The sequence below is a fragment of the Myotis yumanensis genome, unplaced genomic scaffold (genome assembly GCF_028538775.1).
Source record: "Myotis yumanensis isolate MYYU_CA2020_CCGP unplaced genomic scaffold, mMyoYum1.0.hap1 SCAF_6, whole genome shotgun sequence".
Classification (NCBI taxonomy): domain Eukaryota; kingdom Metazoa; phylum Chordata; class Mammalia; order Chiroptera; family Vespertilionidae; genus Myotis; species Myotis yumanensis.
Genome location: NW_027223757.1, coordinates 88,986,284 through 89,006,985, shown reverse-complemented (window position 1 = coordinate 89,006,985; position 20,702 = coordinate 88,986,284). Strand labels below are relative to the sequence as shown.

The window sequence follows — 20,702 nt, the reverse complement described above, 5'->3', positions numbered from 1 at the left end:
GCATTGCAGTGATAGCTCATGGCTGCCTCTTTTGTAAGTAATTTTATTGGAACATAGCCATGCCCACTTGGCAGAGTTGAGCAGTAGTGACAGAGACTATAGCATACAGTCTACTTGGCCTTTTATGGGAAAAGTTTGCCAATGCCAGGAACAGACAGAAAACTAAAGCTGTTATCATTGAGCAGTAAAGAATCATGGTACCAAGGCAGGAAATAAAAGAACAATTTAAGGTTGGGCTTAGCCTAAAAATGTCTAAAGTCTCTTTCTTCTGTTGAAAGTGTTTCAATAGATTTTCATGCAGCAAATTCCACATGAAATTTTAAAATTCTGATATAGTACCAGTCCCATTTTTGTTACTGTGACAACACTACTGACAATTCCAAATTTCTGATATTCTCCTAAGAGAATAAGAAAATAAATGGGATCCCCTCCCCCACCCAAAGGTTCCAAATAAAAATGAAAACCTGGAAACCATTATCAAACACTCCCTATTCCCTGAACTGATTAAGTGCCCAGGAGCTACAGTCTCAAATTTAAGAGACGCAAACAGGACAGTCACTGAGCACCACCTCCAGACCCCTGTAAACCACACAGAAGTAGTAGGTTAGGGAGGAGAAGTTATAGGGACATTTAAAGTCAATAAACAGCCCACAAACAGAAGTTATACAGTCATTGACAAGGCAGTTAATATGACAGCTATAAAACACTGCTCTCTCAGTTATAGAGGAAAATGATACCATAAGACTAAACCATACCAATTAGGTAGACAGTGCTGAGTTGTTTATTGGTCACCAGGAGAAAATGGATTTGTATGGATCTATCCTCTTGCTATCTCTTCAGCTCTGTCTAGTGTGATTATAAAAGGCAGCTTACAAGATAGCTGACCAGGGCAGTCTGACCACAGAACAATAAAAACCTTATAGTGCTTGGTGTTTTATCAGAACTAGTCATATGGAATCTTTAATGAAACCAATTTTAAGTGGATGACTCTAGCATGTTTTCCCAAATAGTTCCAACTAATTTCCATGAATCCTCTACTTTTTCTTTGAGTCTAACACATACAGCTAATATTTCACTATAGTGAACACAATCATGGCAAAGTCATTTACTAGTCTACCAAGAAGGTTATTATCAATGAGTTATTATTTATTTGGTTACCATCAATTCTCAAAACAGTTCTCTATAGACAATGCTTCAGCTCTCTCTAATGGGGCTCCTGTGAACTTCCTAATAAAGACACTTCAGATACTTTATTATTTTTTTAACCTCAGGAAAGAAATGAATACAGAAGGTTAGATATTAAGAAAAGAATCAACAAGGGTTTGCATTAGTCGTCAGGGGATAATTAAATGGTTGGTGACAAAGGGACATAGGATCAAGATCAATGTCCTAGACCACAAGTATCCCTCCCCACTTTTGAGATAAGTGTATGCGAAGGAAAATCACAAGGGATAAGCAAAGGGACACTTTATTGCTAGTAGAATTTTTGAAAACTATTGCAAAAGGCATAGAACATGGAGCACTCCCTGCTCACAAGTTGGTTATTCCTGAACGGTTTCAACCAAAGCAAGCTAGAAGACCTTCTTCAACATCGAAAACTCATTCTTGGTTTTTACCACTAAAAGTTAAGGAAGGATTAACCCAATACACATTCTAGTAGCACCAAACAGTTAAGGGAGAGGCCATTGTCCTTTGCTGTCCAGCACTGAGCTATCCCGGAGCTAAGGCAGTAACCTCCGCTGCGAGCTATCCCGGAGCTAAGGCAGTAACCTCCGCTGCCCTAAAAGATAAAAGAGGAAGTAAGAATGCCCCAGGAGAGAAAAGGATGGGTCTGCTTTTTTGTGTGTGTGAGAACAGAAGAGAGGAGAGCTGGGAGAGAGGCAGGAACAAAGACTGGAATGTATGGCCTCTTAGTAGCAGCACTAGTCCTGGCCTATGCAATGCAGGCCCTGTGGGAGACACAAACAGAAGTCATTCCACGGAACTGTGGCCTACTACTCTCTGTCCTGCAAATTTACCAATCTGATCAGCACTTCCCTGGGAAAGGAACTAAATACCTTGACCATGACCACCATTTCAGGAAGGGGTGAAAAAGGGGGTAGGGTAAGGAGTAAAGAAATGGTGGGAGGAAAAGCAGAGGGTATTTAAATTTCTTCTCCCAAGATTTAAAATCCTGGGATTGTATTTCTTGTTAAAATGTTCCAAAAACCAGAAACACTCACTGTAATCCTACAAAACAAAACACCACATTCTAAGAACTTAAGGAGGAAAAGACTGAAGATGGTATGATGGTTTTTATCCCTTTGAAAGTCAAAGGTTTTTAATGTATCTTTTTATTTTAGGGTGGAAGGGAATGGTTGCTTTAACTCCAAATCTTTAAGACTGATTGCCAATTTTAACAAGAATTCAGATATGTTAAAATACATCTAACTAGAGTAAAACCACACCAAATAAAACTTATTCTCCTTTTGATCAATCGGAAGGTTCTTGGGATCTTGCTTGCCCTGCTTCCCAGATTTCATTAGGTATATCCACTATCACTGTGCAGGTAAAGCAAAAAGACCAGTTACAAAAAATCAGTAAATTAAATGCTAGGTAACATTTTGTAACAAACAGTTTCTTTACAAGAGGTAAATTTCATGAATAAGAAATCAAATATATGTAATAAATAATGCTTCTCATTTGGAATCAAAATTACCCAGTAGGCAGATATAGGTTTTTTATTGACAGCACATTTTTAAAACTGAGAATAATATTAAAAAATTATTATTTTTACTGTTTCTGATACATCCAGAAGTTGTGGGCTTAACAAAATAAATGGACAAGATGGCACATAGATAATGTGGTACTTGCCTCCTCCCACAACCATATCAAAATTACAATTAAACTACAGAAAAACCATCATTCAGAACCACCTGTAATCTAACTGAATGGACAACTAGAAATATAAAGAAGCAGCCACATCTGGACTGGTAGGAGGGGAGGAGACACAGAAGGGGCTGGTCCCACACCCATGTGTGATGGATAAAAATCAGTAGGGCTATCTCAGCTGCAGAGGTGCCCCCTGAGGAGCAAGGGTTCCTAGCCCCACACCAGGCCTTCACAGCCCAAGGTTCTAGAGCCAGGAAAAGAAGTCTGCATAACTACTGGCTGTAAAAAACAGTGGTGGTTGAGCCTGAGGGAGGATGGAGGGCCGCTGGAGTCCCAGGCAATTCCTCTTAAAGGGCCTGTGCATGAACTTACTTGGACTCATACTCTTTGGGCTCTAGCACTGGGTTAGCAGCTTGAAAGGAATCAGAGACATACAGAAAGGAACTGTTTTGTCTGGCATCAGAGTGAGCATGGGGGTGGCGGGGAGGGAAGAGAACAGTTTTCTGCCAGATAAAAGTGCTGGCAGAGGCCACTGTTCCTTTTCTGAGAACCTCCCCACTAAACACGCAGACCCACAGCTGGAAGGCAGCAGGCGAGTGTCATATCCGAGTCTCCATTAACCTGGCTAACACTGTTCGCCCTGCTCTGGTGATTCCCTGAGACCCTGCCCTACTCAACTTGTAGGCCCACCCAAGCTATTTCCAGTGGCCTTTTCATAAAAACGGCTTCTCTTGCCTAATGCTTTGGACTTTACTAAATCTCTCAAAGAAGCAGCTGGCTTCTACATACCCTGTACCTCTTATTAAGTGGCCTCAGGTCTGGCACTAATGGCAGCGGCTTTGGTTTGTAGCTTGGCCTCTCCTGGACCACAGCAAGTCCAGCACAAGTAGCACCCATCTGCAAATCACTCTGTATCCCATGCTGGATGGTCCCAGGTAAGGCATAGGCAGTGGCTGACCTTGCACTACACGGGAGGTCCCAGAGCCAACACACCTGGTGGACAGCTTCAGGTCATGCTAGATTACAATCCTACAACCTCTATGTGACACATTCAAGAGGCGGACTCGGTGCCCCCCCCCCCACCCCCCCCGCAAAGCCCCACTGAAGCAAGTCATGGTCCATAGGTTCAACTCCTGCACAGCAGTTCCTCTTCTGTAGTCACAGTCTGGGGGAGTCAATCCCTCCCAGTGACATGCCAACAGCAATCAAGATTCAACTACTATAGGACAGTGCAAACAGCCTACACTGGGATGTACCTTCGGTGCTCAGCTCAGGTGACTGGGGAGGCTAAGCCACTGGGCCCTTTAGGACACCTACTACACAATGCTACCCTACCAATTCCAGGAAACATAGCAGCTCTACCTAATATATAGAAACACAGGGAAGCAGCCAAAATGCAGAGATAAAGAATCATGTCACAAATGAAAGAACAGAAGAAATCCCCAGAAAAAGAATAAAATGAAATGGAAGCAAGCAAACTACTGGATACAAAGTTCAAAACAATGGTTATAAGGTTGTTCAAGGATCTTAATGAGCTTCAGGAACTTAGTGAGAATTTCAAGGATATTAGTGAGAATATGAAAGACATGAAAAAGAACCAGTCAGAAATGAAGCATACACTCATTGAAATAAAGAATAATTTACAGGTATTCAACAGTAGAGAATGCCGAGAATCAAATCAACGATTTGGAATATGAGGAAGCAAAAAACACCCAATCAAAAGAGCAAAAAGAAAAAAGAATCCAAAAATATGAAGATAGTGTCAGGAGCCTCTGGGACAACTTCAAGCATACCAACGTTTACATTATGGGGGTGCCAGAAGGAGAAGAGAGAGCACCAAATTGAAAACCTATTTGAAGAAATAATGACAGAAAACTTCTCCTACCTGGTGGAAGAAATAGACTTACAAGTCCAGGAAGCACAGAGAGTCCCAAACAAGAGGAACCCATAGAGGCCCACACCAAAACACATCATAATTAAAATGCCAAGGGTTAAAGACAAAGATAGAATCTTAAAAGCAGTAAAAGAAGAGCGGTTAGTTATCTACAAGGGAGCACCCATATGACTGTCAGCTAATTTCTCAATAGAAACTTCGCAGGCCAAAAGGGAGTGGCAAGAAATATTCAAAGTGATGAATAGCAAGGACCTACAACCAGTATTACTCTACCCAGCAAAGTTATCATTTAGGATTGAAAGTCAGATAAAGAGCTTCACAGGTAAGAAAAAGCTAAAGGAGTTCATCACCGCCAAACTAGTATTACATGAAATGTTGAAGGGTATTCTTTAAGAAGAGGAAGAGGAAGAAGAAGAAGAAGGAGGAGGAGGAGGAGAAAAAGATAAAATATATGAGCAATAAAATGGCAATAAATACATATCTATCAACAACTGAATCTAAAAATCAAAATAAACAAACAAGGAATCTAATGATCAAAATAAGCTGATGAATAAAATAAAACCAGAAGCATGGAAACATGGAACAGTCTGAATCTCAAAGGGAAGAGGAAAGTGGGGGAAGAGATTAACCGAAGATCTTACATGCATATATGCATTACCGATAAACATAGACAATAGAGTGGTGAAAGCCTGGGGAAGGGCGGAAACTGGATGGAGGGGAGCAATAGAGGGGGGAAAGGGGAGACATCTGTAATATTCTCAACAGTAATGATTTAAAAATAAATAAATAAATAAATAAATAAATAAATAAATAAAAATGGAGGCACCCCTCCCCCCATTGAATTTTATACTTTAAATGGGTAAATTGCATGGTGTATGCATTATATCTCAATAAAGCTGTGTTGTTGTTTTTAAAGTAAATTCTTATTGATTTCAAAGAGGAAGGAAAAGGGAGAGAGAGACAGAAACACCAATGATGAGAGAGAATCATTGATCGGTTGCCTCCTGCATGCCCCCGACTAGGGATCAAGTCCACAACTCGGGCCTGTGCCCTGACCAGGAATTGAACAGTGATCTCCTGGTTCACAGGTCAACACTCAACCATCAAGCCACACCTGCTGTACTCAATAAAGCTGTTTTAAAAAATAAGTGGAATGCATGAAATATGGAGATTTGTAAAATTCCAAAGTAGATGTGAAGTGTCAAGCAGGAGGTAGGGTTTTGTGGCAGAGCTGTTGACTGGATGACCAACCATGTCCTCAACTTCCTCTCCAATCTAGATGGAGAAGACTGCATAATACAGTTCTACCTAATAACGAGGTGGAAGTTGGCAAGATGTGGTTTCAAATACAGCTCTGGCTTTGCTTAACAGAAGGAACAGGCTTGGCTGGCAGGGTCCTTCGCCCTTTCACCCCCCTTGCCCTTCTCCTGCCTAAATGCAGACACGGTAGTTAAAGCTGTAGCAGCTGCCTTGTTTCTCTGAGGCCATAATACATGAGGAAAAGATGGAGAAAATCGAAGAGCTCACTGAAATGCAGAGCCAATACCAGCAGCCATCCCCTGCCTGCAGCCTTTTTGCTCTGTGAGACCAAAGGAAACAAACAAAATCAAAACAAAATAAATTTAAAAACCCAACACTTTAAAAGTCTTTCTTAATTGGGTTCTTTATTTGCAGTCAAATGGAACCCAAATGCAAGATCCTTTTGAGCAAATGAGTGACAGTCATAAAAATACAAGTTGTCATGCCTTAGCCACAACACTTAATGGAAGTTTCTGTAACTTCCACCAGAAGCCTTCTCTAATTTTCTTTTTAAGGCCATGGGACATTGTTTAGGAACTTGCAACAAATTAGAATCTTCAAGATAGAGTTTTTAGCACCAGATGCCTGGCCATGTTCATGGTAGAGAGAAAGAGAATGAATTCAATTGTACTTTGGTTTCACCATCTCACACGGAGACAGTGAAGCCACTAAAGCTCCAGAGCTACTCTAAGACATGGCAACTGAAAGGACCATTAGCCATTTCAAAACATTAGACTGTACAGAACATCTAAACAATTTTGACTGGTTTTCAGTTACAATAAAATGATAATGTGGCAAGGCTGGTAATGTCAGAGTCAATGAGGGACATGATTTCAGACATCAAAAGGTAAGAGGAAGGAAGAGGATCCTTACCGATAGGACTTAGGGGAGAAACGAAAGACAATCCAGGGAGAAGGAAATGCATAGTCTGCAGTTATCCAGTAACCAACACCCCTTATACTGAATCTGATACACTGTTGAAAGAGGCAACACAGCAGGAAAAAATGATTCCTCAGCTGGAGCTAGACCCGAGTGTCCAGGAAAGTTGCTGAAAGGAGTCTTTGAGGGCACCAACCTGCCTGTCACAATCACTTTTCCCAGGAGGAGGATGTGGAATGGAGACGGAGGTGGAAGAGTCTTCCTTGATCTCGGTGCTTCTCCTAGTTCTTAACTAGAGATATGAGGATGTTTTGGTCAAGTGCCCCTGTGGTTACCAGTTTACAAAGGGCTAAGCTTTAAAACAAAGTGAGATATGCTGACAGCAGGTGCTACCAAGATGCAGCAAAAGCATCTTAACAAGGTGACAAAATTGGGCCCTTGGGGAAAAATCTCTCTGATTTAAGGATACCCAAGGAATTGAAGGTTTTCAAAGGTAGATTACCTTAAATGACTGTGACCCTTCATCTGTTTTCAGATTAGCTTTACTTAACATTCAAAAGATATTTTCAAGCGAGGTGATGATATATTCAATTTGTAGGAATTCCATTCGGTTTGCTGAGAGGCCTATGCTACCTTTAGCCCTCCTGAGAAGAGGCACCTTTCTGTGACCCTGTATGCCCATCCCAGGGCAGCCGGGTAAGAAACACCTGCCACAGTACAAGCACAGAGGGAGCAAGCTGATGCTTTCCATTCATTTGATCTTCCAAGGTGAATCATTCCAGTTTTTTAAATGACTGTTAAGAGCACTACTGGTGAAGTATTTGTTTAGGGGGGATCTTAAATAACAATTCTGCATAATTACTAAACATACATTTGTACATTAAATACTGGGTTAAAGGGGGCTGATAGACTCTGTAAAAACGTCTTCTTGATGGGTTTATCTTTCAAAGTAAAAGGATTTTTCTTGTCATGTATCCAGCTATATTTTATGATGACTAGTTGTCAAGTTCTCTAATCACTCAAGAGAGATAAATGGTTGACATGTGAGGTAAATCAAACACACACACACACACACACTTTTTTCCTTGGCATTTAACCTTTCCTGCTTTTCCAAAGAACATCTGAATTCTAGTGCCCCTCCTGTATTTTTAACATGCAATTTAGTTGCCATAGCAATACTTTCTGGTCTTGAAATACTTTTAGGATGAGACTGGTAGAGGCATATTTACCATGCTCTCAACCTATCTCCTTTAGGCTCCAGGGTTTCTGGTCCCCTAAACAGTCCCACAGTTCAGACTTAAGTGTCTACTGGGAACCACAGATATCATTCGTTTTATTTTGTTTTTTTTTGTTAATCCTCACCTGAAGATATTTTTCCCCCCATTGATTTATAGAGAGTGTGGAGTGGGGAGGGAAGAGAGAGAGACAGAGAGAGAGAGAGAGAGAGAGAGGGAGAGAGAGAGAGAGAGAGAGAGAGAAACATGGATGTGAGAGAGACATATTTATTGGTTGCTCCTGCACTTGCCCCCACCAGGGCTAGGGAATGAATCTGCAATCCAGGTACATGCTCTTGGCTGGGAATCGCACCTGAGACCCTTTGGTGCTACGGCTGATGCTCCACCACTGAGCCACACCGGCCAGGGCCACAGATACTATTTTTTATTCAACAATTCTGGGGGGGAACCAGAATTCGGAGGTCTGAGGGTGGTACAGAAGACTTCTACCAGAAGTGCAATGCAGACAGGCTGAGAGAGAAACAACACTTGTTAAATAAATCACAGATCAGCAAGACAAGGAGGAATTCCTTGTTTCAGGGCTGTGACAGACGATGCTCAGCATGACTGATATGAAGCAAATTTTATAAAATATCTTTCCAATTCTGACGAGAATTATAGGCAATCTTAATCCAAGCCAGAGGAGTCATATATTTTGAAGTTTGTTGTATTCGTTAGACTATAAAAAGGAAATGTCTAGCTCTCAAGGTTGCAAAGGAGGCTGTGCAAATGTAAACAGATGTACTGCTTGCCTGTGCAGCACTCAGCCAGAAGGAAGTGGAAGTAGCACGGAACGTGAGGGAAACTTCCTCACCTGTGCCAATGTCGGTGCCTAACTCCAGAGCTTCATCTCAGTCATTCGCTGGAGATGCCAGATCTTTAGCAGTTTCCTCACATACACTTAGATCAGACACGAGCAAATATGATGTCCAATTTAGTTGATAGATAGAACTCCCTTTACTGCACGAACATACTATGTTGTCAGTTCAGTCAATGAGTATTTATTGAGTACTCACAACACAGAGAACTGTACTAGATACTTGGAAATTGCGACAAAGACCCAAGTTCATCTCAATCCTATAAAATCACTATCTTCAACTACAGATTATCTGTGGTCCTATGAGAGACTGAGGGCAGTAGAATGAAAGATACTCAAATAATCACAAAACATCATTCGAGTCATTAGCTTCGGTTCCTCTCCCCACCCTTACTGACTAAGCCTTCATGGAGCGATTAAATAGGAAACAAAGGGAACGGTGTGTGACTTCTTTCCTTTTTCTTTTCTGAGCTTAGCCTTTGGGCAAGAAGTGGATGAGCAGCAGTTTGACAGGGAGGTAAGCGGTGGGAAGAAGGAAAAACAGTCATCAAATAGGGGTCTCAGGAATTTGCACACTGAATAATAGCTCATCCTGAGCTGGTTGTAGCCACACCACAGTGAAAGGGCAGCTGGATCTGCACGAGCCTGACAGCTCACAGAGAAAGAAAAATATGCTGGGCTGGGCAAGGACCACAGCGGCATATCTAACTTTTTTTAAATGATCAACTTGCTATTGCTTTATTTTATGTTAAATAACTACAAGACATAAACTGATTTGTGGTTCAGACATTCAATGCCAGATTAACTTTTATAAATAGAATTGGCTTTTCCAACTGTAAAATAAAAAGGGCTTCACCTCCATAGACAAACGAGATTAGGAATACCCATCAATAACATACTTTGGGGTAGACCCATTCTGTCCTAACATTTTCCAATGGAGGGACTCAAAATCTTTTTGTGTCACTAACTCCTTAATCCGCAGCACCCAAGACTCCAGGTTTATTTAGTGGCACCTGACTATACTGCTTTGTCTTTGGGCAGTCTACTTATAATTAGGTTTGTTAGTTAAAGCATTGTAGGTATTTTATTTACGGTATTCCTCATATCAATTACAAAACCATCATTTTCAAGCTAATGCAGAAATTGTTTGTGATTTCTCATACTAGCCTGGAAATACTTAAAAAAATATCAAGATTAGCAAGTGAAAGATAAATCTTAAATTAAGGTGACAGAGGAACTAAGACATTAAGTATAACTGGTTAGTTATTATGACTCTACTCTGGTCTTTTCATGTGGCCAGGCCTCTGAGGATTTCCTGTTATTTAAATTTTAATGTTTTTTAAATGGCATGAAAATGATATAATTACCACTCTGTTGCCACTTTTAAGGCCCATTCCAAGCAATTTCTCCCGTTTTCTCTCAAATAAAATGCATAACTTCTGCTGTGCCTGTGAACCTAGCAACAACAAAGACACACTCCTTTATTTCCCAGGTGCACTGCCAGCTCTGGCTCTTGGAAAGAGAAACACAGGGATGGGGAGAAAGTTTCCGGTTACACTGCAAGGACTAGGACGCCTCCTGCTGTTCCTTCTCCAGAAGCAAGGAAGGTGCTTCTAAAGGCACGATGGCCCCAGCCCTGCCGATAGCAAGAAACATCCCCTCTAACTGTGCTGCTGAAACCCTGGGACCAGGTTGGTGGCAGGTGGATGGTCAGGGAGCTGGTGACTGAAAATAGAAACAGCAGCAAAGCAACTCGGGGCTGCTACCTCTCCAGTTAACTCCCTCCATCTGCTCCAACCACAGTGGCCCCCTTGGGGCTCCTGTAGCCAGCCAGACGTGCTACCTGCAGGTCCCCGATGGGCTTGGTCTTCTAAATCTAAAACTGCACTGTCTCCATCCCCTAGTCCTCCCTAATTGCCTCTGGGCACTTGGGAATATCTGACACCTTACACAAAATGTTTACTATTTATCTCTCCCACAGGATATCAGTTCCATGAGAGCACCAACGTTTGATGACTGTTTTCTTTATTCAGTGCTGTACCCCAGTGGTTAGAACAGTGCCTGACACACAGTAGAAGACTCAACACATGCTTGCTGAATGGATAAAAGAAAACAGGGGAGGTGGAGATGGTCAGAGATCATATTTCAAGGTCAGCTTCTCCATACACATTAGTAGGATTACGGTCCTGCTAACTGAGGTTAGGTGTAAGCATTAGCAATCAAGAAACAAGGCTTGCCCTGGCCACTTTTGCTCAGTGCTTAGAGCATCGGCCCTCAGACTGAGGGTCTTGGGTTCAATTCCCAGTCAAGGGCACGTATCTCAGATGCAGGTCCCCCAGCCCTGGTAAAGGGGGCATTCGGGAGGCAACCAATCAATATGTCTCTCTCACATTGCTGTCTCCCTCCCCCCACTCCTACCTCCTTTCCACCCTCTCTAGAAATCAATAGAAAAACTATCCGCAGGTGAGGGTTAAAAAAAAGAAAAGAAAAGAAACAAGGCTCTGCTTGCCTACCCAGCCACAGGGGAAACTTGTGGAAGGAAGAAATGGATTCTGTGGATAAAATCAGACAAATAGAGATGAAAACAAATGGTTTTTACCCACAAACAACTATGTCCCCTCGCAGGAATAAAGAATGCAGTGATGGAGATCATTTGTGTTTGAGACCTTGGCCTTAGAGTCATCACCTACAAAGAAATCTGAATTTAAGCCAAGGTACCGAGTTTCAGGACTGCCAGCCCTGCTTTCAGATGGGAAAGTGTAAGTCCCTCAGGCCTGTAACGTGCGTCCTCAGGAGCTGATTCAGAATCACTGGCTTCTGCGGACACAGTGACTAGGAAAGCAAGTCAGTCATCACAAGCAACTGTAGAAACTGCAGGTAAAATGTCACTGACTAATCAACTGTCATTGGCCAATTACCCATCCCCATGAAGAGGTGCGTGCCCCTGATCTACTTTCCTACCAATAAACGTCTGTCTGGGCACATGAGCTGCTGCTAACCACGGCCTGCCAGGACAGCCGGCATCGTCCACGGGCATTGGTGGTTAACAAATCCCTCTCCCTCTCCTCTTAACAATGTCACAGAAGAGGCAAATGCAGCCCCTGACAACATAATGTGAGTTTCACAGAGACGTGTCTCTCTGAGCATTCAGCCAGTTATACAGGCGTCAGCGGCATGGATTTTCTCTCCGCAGAAACAATATCTGGGCTGGAGGAAGTCGGAGGCGTCACACTGTGCTGAGATGCACAACTCTGCCTTTGGTTGTGCTCATGCACATCATCCCTCCTCTGAGTCAGAAAAAGGAAAACTGGGGGAACCATTTTATTTCACATTCAAAGAGAAACAAATGACACTGTTCTCTCTTGCCTTAAGTCCCAATCACACCTTTTTCTGGAGTCAGATTCAACCTCTCTGATGCTTTGATCTGAGCTAGAGGTCAAGGTGGCCTTGTCACATGAAAAGCCTAATTGTCTCTAAGCTGTCACTTTGGCAAAGACCTCATGAGGCCCCCGTTGGATCTAAGATTCTAGATCTCTTACCGTGCCCACCACAATTTCCCCTCTAACTTGTCAGACTACCTCATCTGCACAAACTGTCGAGGGATGCTCATTCTGAGTTGCCACAGGTTTTATGTATCAGCTGAGGCTCAGAGGAAGCAGCAAGGACACAATTCTACAAATACGACAAATGCTCCGGTAGCAATTTGATCACTGAGATCACTGAGGAGGAATGTTTAAATTAGCCCAGGAGATGGTGAGGTTAAAGAAGCGTGCCCAAAGGAGTGGAGACCTGAAGCGGGAATAATAGCCAGGCATACAGGGGGTGATGAGAAGGCAGTGAGAGACACAAGCCATGAGGACAGCGTGGTCAAAGAGTTGAAGACGTGGGGGGAAGAGGGTGACAAGTGTAAAACTGCAAGGAGCAGGAGAGGCTGTGACAGAGTAGGTGCAGGGTGGGTGGAGAAGCAAGAGACAGGCTGTACAGACAGAAGCCAAGTCAGATCACTCTTAGTGCCTTTCTCGGAACTTTCTCCTGAAGGCAAACAGTAGCCATGAACTCTCTTAGGAAGGGGCCTGGCTACATCAGATTTGTGGTAACAGGTGGGAGATGGTTGCTGGTGGGGAAAGAAGGGCTAGATGAAAGTCTGGAAGGCCAGGTGGAGAGGAGGGACTACAAAGGTGCAACTGTGGTGACAGTGGAAGAAGAAGAGGAAGGATTTGTGAGACCGTGTAGGAGCTGGTATTGACAGAACTCCATGGCCGACTGGCTGAGGGGAGGCGGGAGGGAGAGGAAGAAATTTAGAAAGATTCTCATGTTTTTGGCTCAGTTGATGGACAGAGGGGTGGTGCCACGGAATGAAATGGGGCATCAAGGTGTGAGGCAACTTGAACAGGGGAAGGAAAAGATAATAGCATCCATTTCTGACATTGGTTTGAGATGCACATGGGACATTGTTAGGGGTGTGTGTGTGTGGTGGGGGGAGGTACCAGGTAAGTAGACAGAATACAGGGAACATTAAAAGAGAGTAGGAAGAGCTACTAAGCTTCCAGTTTCCTTACCTTTTCATTGGCAAAACGGTTGGTCTTCAAATTAGAAATGGCAGAACAAACATAATAAAGAGAAAATTGAAGCCCCAAATAGGTGAAGTGAAAGAAAGAGGGTATCTAGTCAATTTAAATGATTTCAAGTCTCCTGGCTCAGATGAGTTACACCACACGCCTGCTGAAAGAAATTGCAGATGTAATCTCAGAGACACGATTGGTAATCTTCAAGAAATTGTGGAGACTATAAAGAAAGCCAGTGACAAGAGGAGGACAACTGTTTCCTAGATTTTTAAAGTGAAGAGGGATAGGTTGTAATGAGAAATATTCAGATAAGTTTCACACCACCTATGACAAAAATTCACGAATGGCTTATGAAATAGATGGCTTATGAATACTTTAGTTAATGCATGCAGGTGAGGAAGAGGAAGGAGGGTGCTGTTTGCTCTGTGACGGAGGTTATTTGCACTAGTAGTTTGTTCAGACTGCCTGTGGCTTGTCTCTTCCCCTTCCTAAGCACAATGTGAGCTGTCTGTCTGCAGTATAAACCCCAGGCTTCTCTCTCTGTGATTTGTTGTCTACAGTATTCAGGCTGCACATTGCCCTTTATGAAAAGGGGTTGACAATTTAAATGAAGAAATCCACAGTCTTAATTCTCCAAGAAATCTACCATCACTCATCAGGGTACCCAGAAACTGTTGTGAAAAAAATTAATATCTACCTCAAATCATTGAGGCAAGCAGCAATTACCTCTGTGGTTACTAGCCTAAACATCAATTAACTTTTGCCTATTAGACTCCTACTACCTTAATTTGTGCTATTTCTCTCTTTACACATACTGACTTTAAATTGAGAAGTGTGATGGGGGAAAGCGGCCATGTCCTGCCAACATCTCTACCCCTGCAGGCTAAGATACAATGTAAAATAGCTCATCTAATGCTAAATATAAATACAAATACATACATACAGACAGATATATATATATATCCATCCTACATAATAAAACCCTAATATGCAAATTGACCGAATGGCAGAAGGACAGATCGCTATGATGCACACTGACCACCAGAGGGCAGACACTCAACACAGGAGCTGCCCCCGATTGCCCCCCCCCTCCCCCGGGAGGTGACCAGCAGCAGAGATCCGGGGGCAGGGCTGACAGTGGTGATGGGGGGGGGGGGGAGGTCTGGCCACCAGGTGGCGCCAGGCTGCAAGCCAAGGTGGGTGCCAACGCACCGGTTGCTCCACAGATGGCCCTGATCGCCAGCCAGGCCTAGGGATTCTACCCTATATATTGGGAACAGTCTCTTAGATTTAAGAATTAAAACCTGGCAAGGCTACTCTAACACTGAAAAAACAGGATGATGCAGTGATGACATGCATGGACCCTGGCTTGCACATCTTGTGGTCAGCCCTGATTCTGACACTTATAACTGTGTGACAAAGCCAATTACTTACTTCTCTCTGCTTCAGTTTTTCTACCCATAAGATGGGGAAAATGGTACTACTGCCTCAGAAGGATCATGTTATGTACTACTTTTTATAATCAGGGCTAAAAAATGCAGCTGCCCATACAAGAGCAAGATGCCTTTCACCTGTATGAAAAGTATGGTCACTGGTACATGCAGCATCCCGGATTGCGAGAGGGATTCCGACTGCCAGTTTAGGCCTGACATCCCCCGAGGGGTCCTGGATTGCGAGAAGATGCAGGTTGGGCTGAGTGACCGCCTCCCCGCCCCCCCCCCCCCCGGCCTCGTACACGAATTTCGTGCACCAGGCCTCTAATCCTATCTAATAAAAGAGAAACATGGTAATTAGCTGTACAGCCGCTACCCTTCCCATTGGCTAATCAGGGAGATATGCAAATTAACTGCCAACCAAGATGGCGGCCGGCAGCCAGGCAGCTGACGCAAACAGGGAGGCTTGCTTGCTTCAGTGACGAAGGAAGCCAAGCTTCCCCGCCTGCCTTGCTGGCCTCTCAGCTGCTCTCTAAGAAACATTGTAACAAATATAGAAGCTAAACAAAACCCCGGGCTTCAGCCAGCAGGACTGCAACATTGTTTCAAATACAGAAGGTAAACAAAGGCCAGAAACCTGCTTTCAGCAGCGGAGGTCTCATAGCTGGAGCTGAGCCTCAGAGCTAAAGCTGGCCTGGAATTTAAAAAAAAGAAAAAAAGGACAGGTTGGGAGCTTCAGTCACCCGCCAGCCTGAAAACGGCCCTCAGTCCCTCACCCAGGCTGGCCAGGCACCCCAGTGGGGACCCCCACCCTAAAGGGGGTGTGACCAGATGCAAACAGCCATCATCCCCTCACCCAGGCTGGCCAGGCACCCAAGCGGGACCACCACCCTGAAGGGGGTGTGACCAGATGCAAACAGCCATCATCCCCTCACCCAGGCTGACCAGGCACCCAAGCAGGACCCCCACCCTGATCCAGGACACCCTTCAGGGCAAACCAGCCGGCCCCCACCCATGCACCAGGCTTCTATCCTATATAGTAAAAGGGTAATATGCCTCCCAGCACTGGGATCAGGGGAGCAGCGAGGCCTACCGGCACTGGGATCAGCATGACAGGGGGCAGCGACCAAATCCCCTGATCGCCCTGCAGCTCTGTGTGTGACAGGGTGCGGCGCCCCAACCCCCTGATCAGCCCTGCTCTGTGTGTGACAGGGGGGAGCTCCCTAAGCCCCTGATCGCCCTGCGGCTCTGTGTGTGACAGGGTGTGGCACCCTAACCCCCCCCCCAACCCCCCGCCATGGGCCCTGCTCTGTGTGTGACGGGATAGAGCCATAACCTCCCCATGGACCCTGCCTTGAGTGTGACAGGGGGCGGTGCCCCAACCCCCCAATCGGCCCTACCCTGAGCATGACTAGGGGTGGCATCGCAACCTCCCGATCCGCCCTGCTCTGTGCATGACAGGGGGCAGCGCCCCAACTCCCCAATTGGCCCTGCTCTGAGCCCGACCAGGGGCTGCACCTAGGGATTGGGCCTGCCCTCTGCCACCCAGGAGCAGGCCTAAGCCAGCAGGTCGTTATCTCCCGAGGGGTCCCAGACTGCAAGAGGGCACAGGCCGGGCTGAGGAACCCCTCCCCCACTCCCGAGTGCACAAATTTTTGTGCACCGGGCCTCTAGTATATATATAATTTACCATTATTCTTTGAGAGTCAATCTTAAAACATTAAAAAGAAATAGGTAGCCTATTTAAGACCCAGATGGTTCTCTTGAACTAAAAGTATATTCTCTAGGCCCTAGAGTCTAGGGGATGTCACCAGTCCCTAGCCAGTTTTGCTCAGTGGTTAAATGTCAGCCTGTGGAATGAAAGGTCTCGGGTTCGAGTCTGGTGAAGAGCACATACCTCGGTTGCAGGCTTGATCCCCAGCCCTGGTCAGAGTGCATGCGAGGCAACCAATTGATGTGTCTCTCTTACATCAATGTTTCTCTCTCTCTGTCTCTTCCACTCCCTTCCCCTCTCTCTAAAATTCAATGGAAAAAATATCCTCAGGTGAGGATTAACAACAACAACAAAATTATATGATCTTATAAATCAAGCAATATTGGGTTAAAGCAAAATGAAAACAACTACTAAAATCCAGACACAAAGATCATTACAAAGACTTTTTAGAAGCAGGTCTCATATACAGTTCTGTCTGCTCCCTATGCAAAGTCATTTATTAAAGCTTCAAATGATTTTTGATTCTGTGTAACTTGTGTTGACATTATCCTGCAAGTCGCTAACCAATATGAACCAGGGAGAGGCCTCTGCTCTGGTTTCCCCAGAAGTCTAACTCCTGTTGCATCTCCCCTTCCCCCGAGAATCCAACAAGCACTGTATCTCTGTGCCCCTTTCTGCCCCTCCTTCCCTATCTACAGCAAAGAACAGAAGAGTGTCTTCACTGAAGTTGCTGGCACATCATTGTACTAAACTGTAATTTGTACGTGTCTTCCATTTGAAAAGTAATTAGTGAGAAGTAGTCTTCTTACCGTATTGACCCAATCATGTATGGCTGTGCCAGCTGAACCACAATGGCCCCACTTCCTAGCTGATGGCATGTGTAGCCAGAATCCCAATCATAATTCTTGGTGTCCCCATTCAGCAAGGCGTTCCGGCTCCGACTGACTCCTTCAATCACACTGGCACAATCAGCAATCGTTGCGACATTCTCCCTGGGAACTGCGAAGCCAACACAAGATTCAGCATCAAGACAAGAGAAGCCAAATACATCTCGATAGTGTGTTGTGAAAAAAATTAATATCTAACTCAAATCATTGACTAAAGGTAAATTAGAACATCTTGATTATCTCAGGATATGAACACATTTTCCATGTCAAATAGCTTTAAAAAACCCACAGTTGTACCTAAGGTTGGAACAAACCAAACTACATATAACAATTAACCTTACATAATTTTATGGAAAAGAAACATAATACCCGATAAAATATAAAATGAACTAACACATTGCAAAATAATACTACAGAGGGAAGCTACACAGTAATTGAGATTAATGAACCATAGCTATATGCAAGTAGATGAATAAAAAATACAATGTTAAGTTAAAAAAAGCAAGACAGAAAAACACAGAGTATGAGTTCATTTATACAAAGTTTTAAAAAAGGCAAAACTAAAAATATACTTTGTTTAGGGATATATACATACATGTAAAACTAAAAATGAAGTCCAGGGAATTATTATACAAATTTGAGGATAATTTGTCTAGGAAAAGAGACAAATCTTGGAGGGACCCCCACCAATGGGGTCCAAACATTAATTGACTTCATTCCCAGAATGAAATTTTGGAGGGGTTTCAAAAGTACTGGTCTTGTTCTATTCTTTAGCTAGGTGGTAGGCACATGGCACTTGTATTCTCTAAACTGCACTTATTTATTACATTTAATAAATTTGTTTGAAGAAAGATTATATATGTATGTATATATATATACCTATATTACCATTTTAAAATTCATAAATAAGAAAAATGTCCAGGACATGGCACCAATCCTTGTTCAGAATACACATTGCCCTCAGCCAGGATTTATTTCCCTCTTTTGTTTGTTTACTATTCCATGCATTTTAATACACATGCTTTTCTCTTTGTTCACAAACTGCTGTATTTTGAAACACTAGCTCTGTTTTAATTCTGAGTTTCCCTCTATACTTCCAAGCCATATCAACCTGTTCATTTATAAAAATCAAGAGCTTCCACAAAATAATAGCTGTTCAAAATCAATGTAGATTTTCTAAACACTAAGAAGAGAATGATAAAAGGTGAGGATTCCCCCCCCACTTCAGCCATTTAAGTTATTTAATCCAAATATACAATTAACCTTAGCTACGTACATTCAAGATTGGTAACTTACTTTACATAATTTGAAAAAAAGATAATTTCTCATCAGATATATACTGTACTTTTCGGTATAACATTATACTCTGAAAAGAGGGTGAGCAGTACTACCACTGTGCCAAAACATTTCTAACTTTACAATGATGCCAAGTAAACAGTGTTACATGTATCTTTATGGAATGTACTTATTTCCCAAAGTTGGGCATGCCTGTACTTGAGCCCTCATCTCACAAACCTTCCCTAATGACTCTGCTCTTGGCAGATGAGGACAGCCATCCACAGATAAAGAAGGAAGGGAGGGGAGGCGAAGGGAGAGAGAACGGATTTTCTGGTGATGAATCTCTTGCTATGAAGCTTAACTCCAAAGCAAAAACACTGGTGAAATAACCTGCAAGGACAGTTTTCTGACAGAGAAGGGGCTTAGAGAGAAGCTCCCCTGACTTTGAAAAAAGACAGATGAAGTGCTATATTTAGAGGCGATGTTCTGGTACCGTGTCTCATGGAAAAGAGGAAGTATGCTGTGATTTGGAAGACAGAACTTAAGGAAGGGACACAAGATGCACAGTAAATTGAGCTGAGACATAACCTAATACTCTGGGGGCAGTAACAGCCCCAACTCCCATAGCAGTTCACATGGCACACGTTTATTCTTTGCTCACCCTATGTATTCAGTGACAATCAGCCCAGTGGCTGTGCTCACTGTATCATTCAGGGACCGGGTGACAGAGGCTTTGTTTTAATATGTGCTTCCTCCATCACAGTAGCAGTGAGAAGAGAGAGAGCTGGGTACTGGCTCTTAAAACTCTTCCCCCCAAAGTAACACATCACTTGGCTCACATTTGGTTGACTTGGCAAGTCACAGGGCCTTACCTAAGTTCAAGGAGGTGGGAAAGTGCAACCCTGCTGTGTGCCCCTTAGAAGAAAGGGAATGTTTGTTAACAATATTAACATTAACCACAAACACTGAACTAGGATGAAGGAACATTCAATAGATAGATAAATCTAGTTCATTCCTGTAAAGTATATAAAACATTTCAATGTGTAAAGATACAAGCATTTATATATTTAGTCTCTTGCTGAGAGGCATTTAGATGACCATTCTTGTCTTTGTGATTACAAACAAAAGTGTTTTCTTCCGTTCATGGGTGTTTCTTCAAGGAATCCATAAGATTTACATACTCTCGGAAGTGGAATTACACTCAAGGCTATGAGTTGACCTTCCACCTGCCAAATTACTCACGTAAGTGGTTGTAAGAATTTATACTCTCAACTCATGCTCCTCCTCACCATCTCTTGGTAATGTTAGATAGATAAGTGTGACAGGACATCTCAATGTGGTTTTAGTTTTTGTTAGAAAAACACTGTTCTCTTTCTTTCCCCTCTGGAATCATTCTCCACCTCTCTTCTGTAAATTATCTTTATCTTTTTGTCTATTTGTCTTTCTAACTGATTTGCAGAATGCTATTTCTTTGTTGGTTAATGCATTGAATTGAAATACTTAATATTTTCCTTTATGATTTGTGCTACAGCATCTTTATTTGGCTACTATTTCCTTAATATTACTCTACTTTATATTTTTTTCTAGCCTCTTATAAATAACATATAACTAGAATTTTTTAAAGTCAGTATTTTTATAACTGGCAGATTTATATGACTTACATTAATTGTTATTGCTCATATCTTTGGATTGAATTTACTTTCTAATTGCAAGTTTTTTCTTTGCTGTTTCCCCAACCTCTCTGTCCACTCTGTTGCTGTTTACTAATGGATTGACAGTTTTCCTTACTTC

General features: G+C 43.0%; 1 protein-coding gene across 4 annotated transcripts in view; it reads right to left on the bottom strand.

Annotated features, from left to right (window-relative positions):
• The window catches only part of BTBD9 (BTB domain containing 9), a 431,208-nt gene that overhangs the window by 93,065 nt on the left and 317,441 nt on the right, over positions 1–20,702 (bottom strand). For all 4 annotated transcript variants that reach the window (XM_070418646.1, XM_070418647.1, XM_070418645.1 and 1 more), the window contains exon 8: positions 17,556–17,745. In XM_070418646.1, the coding sequence (XP_070274747.1) occupies positions 17,556–17,745 (190 nt within the window). The remainder of the gene's footprint in view (positions 1–17,555; positions 17,746–20,702) is intronic.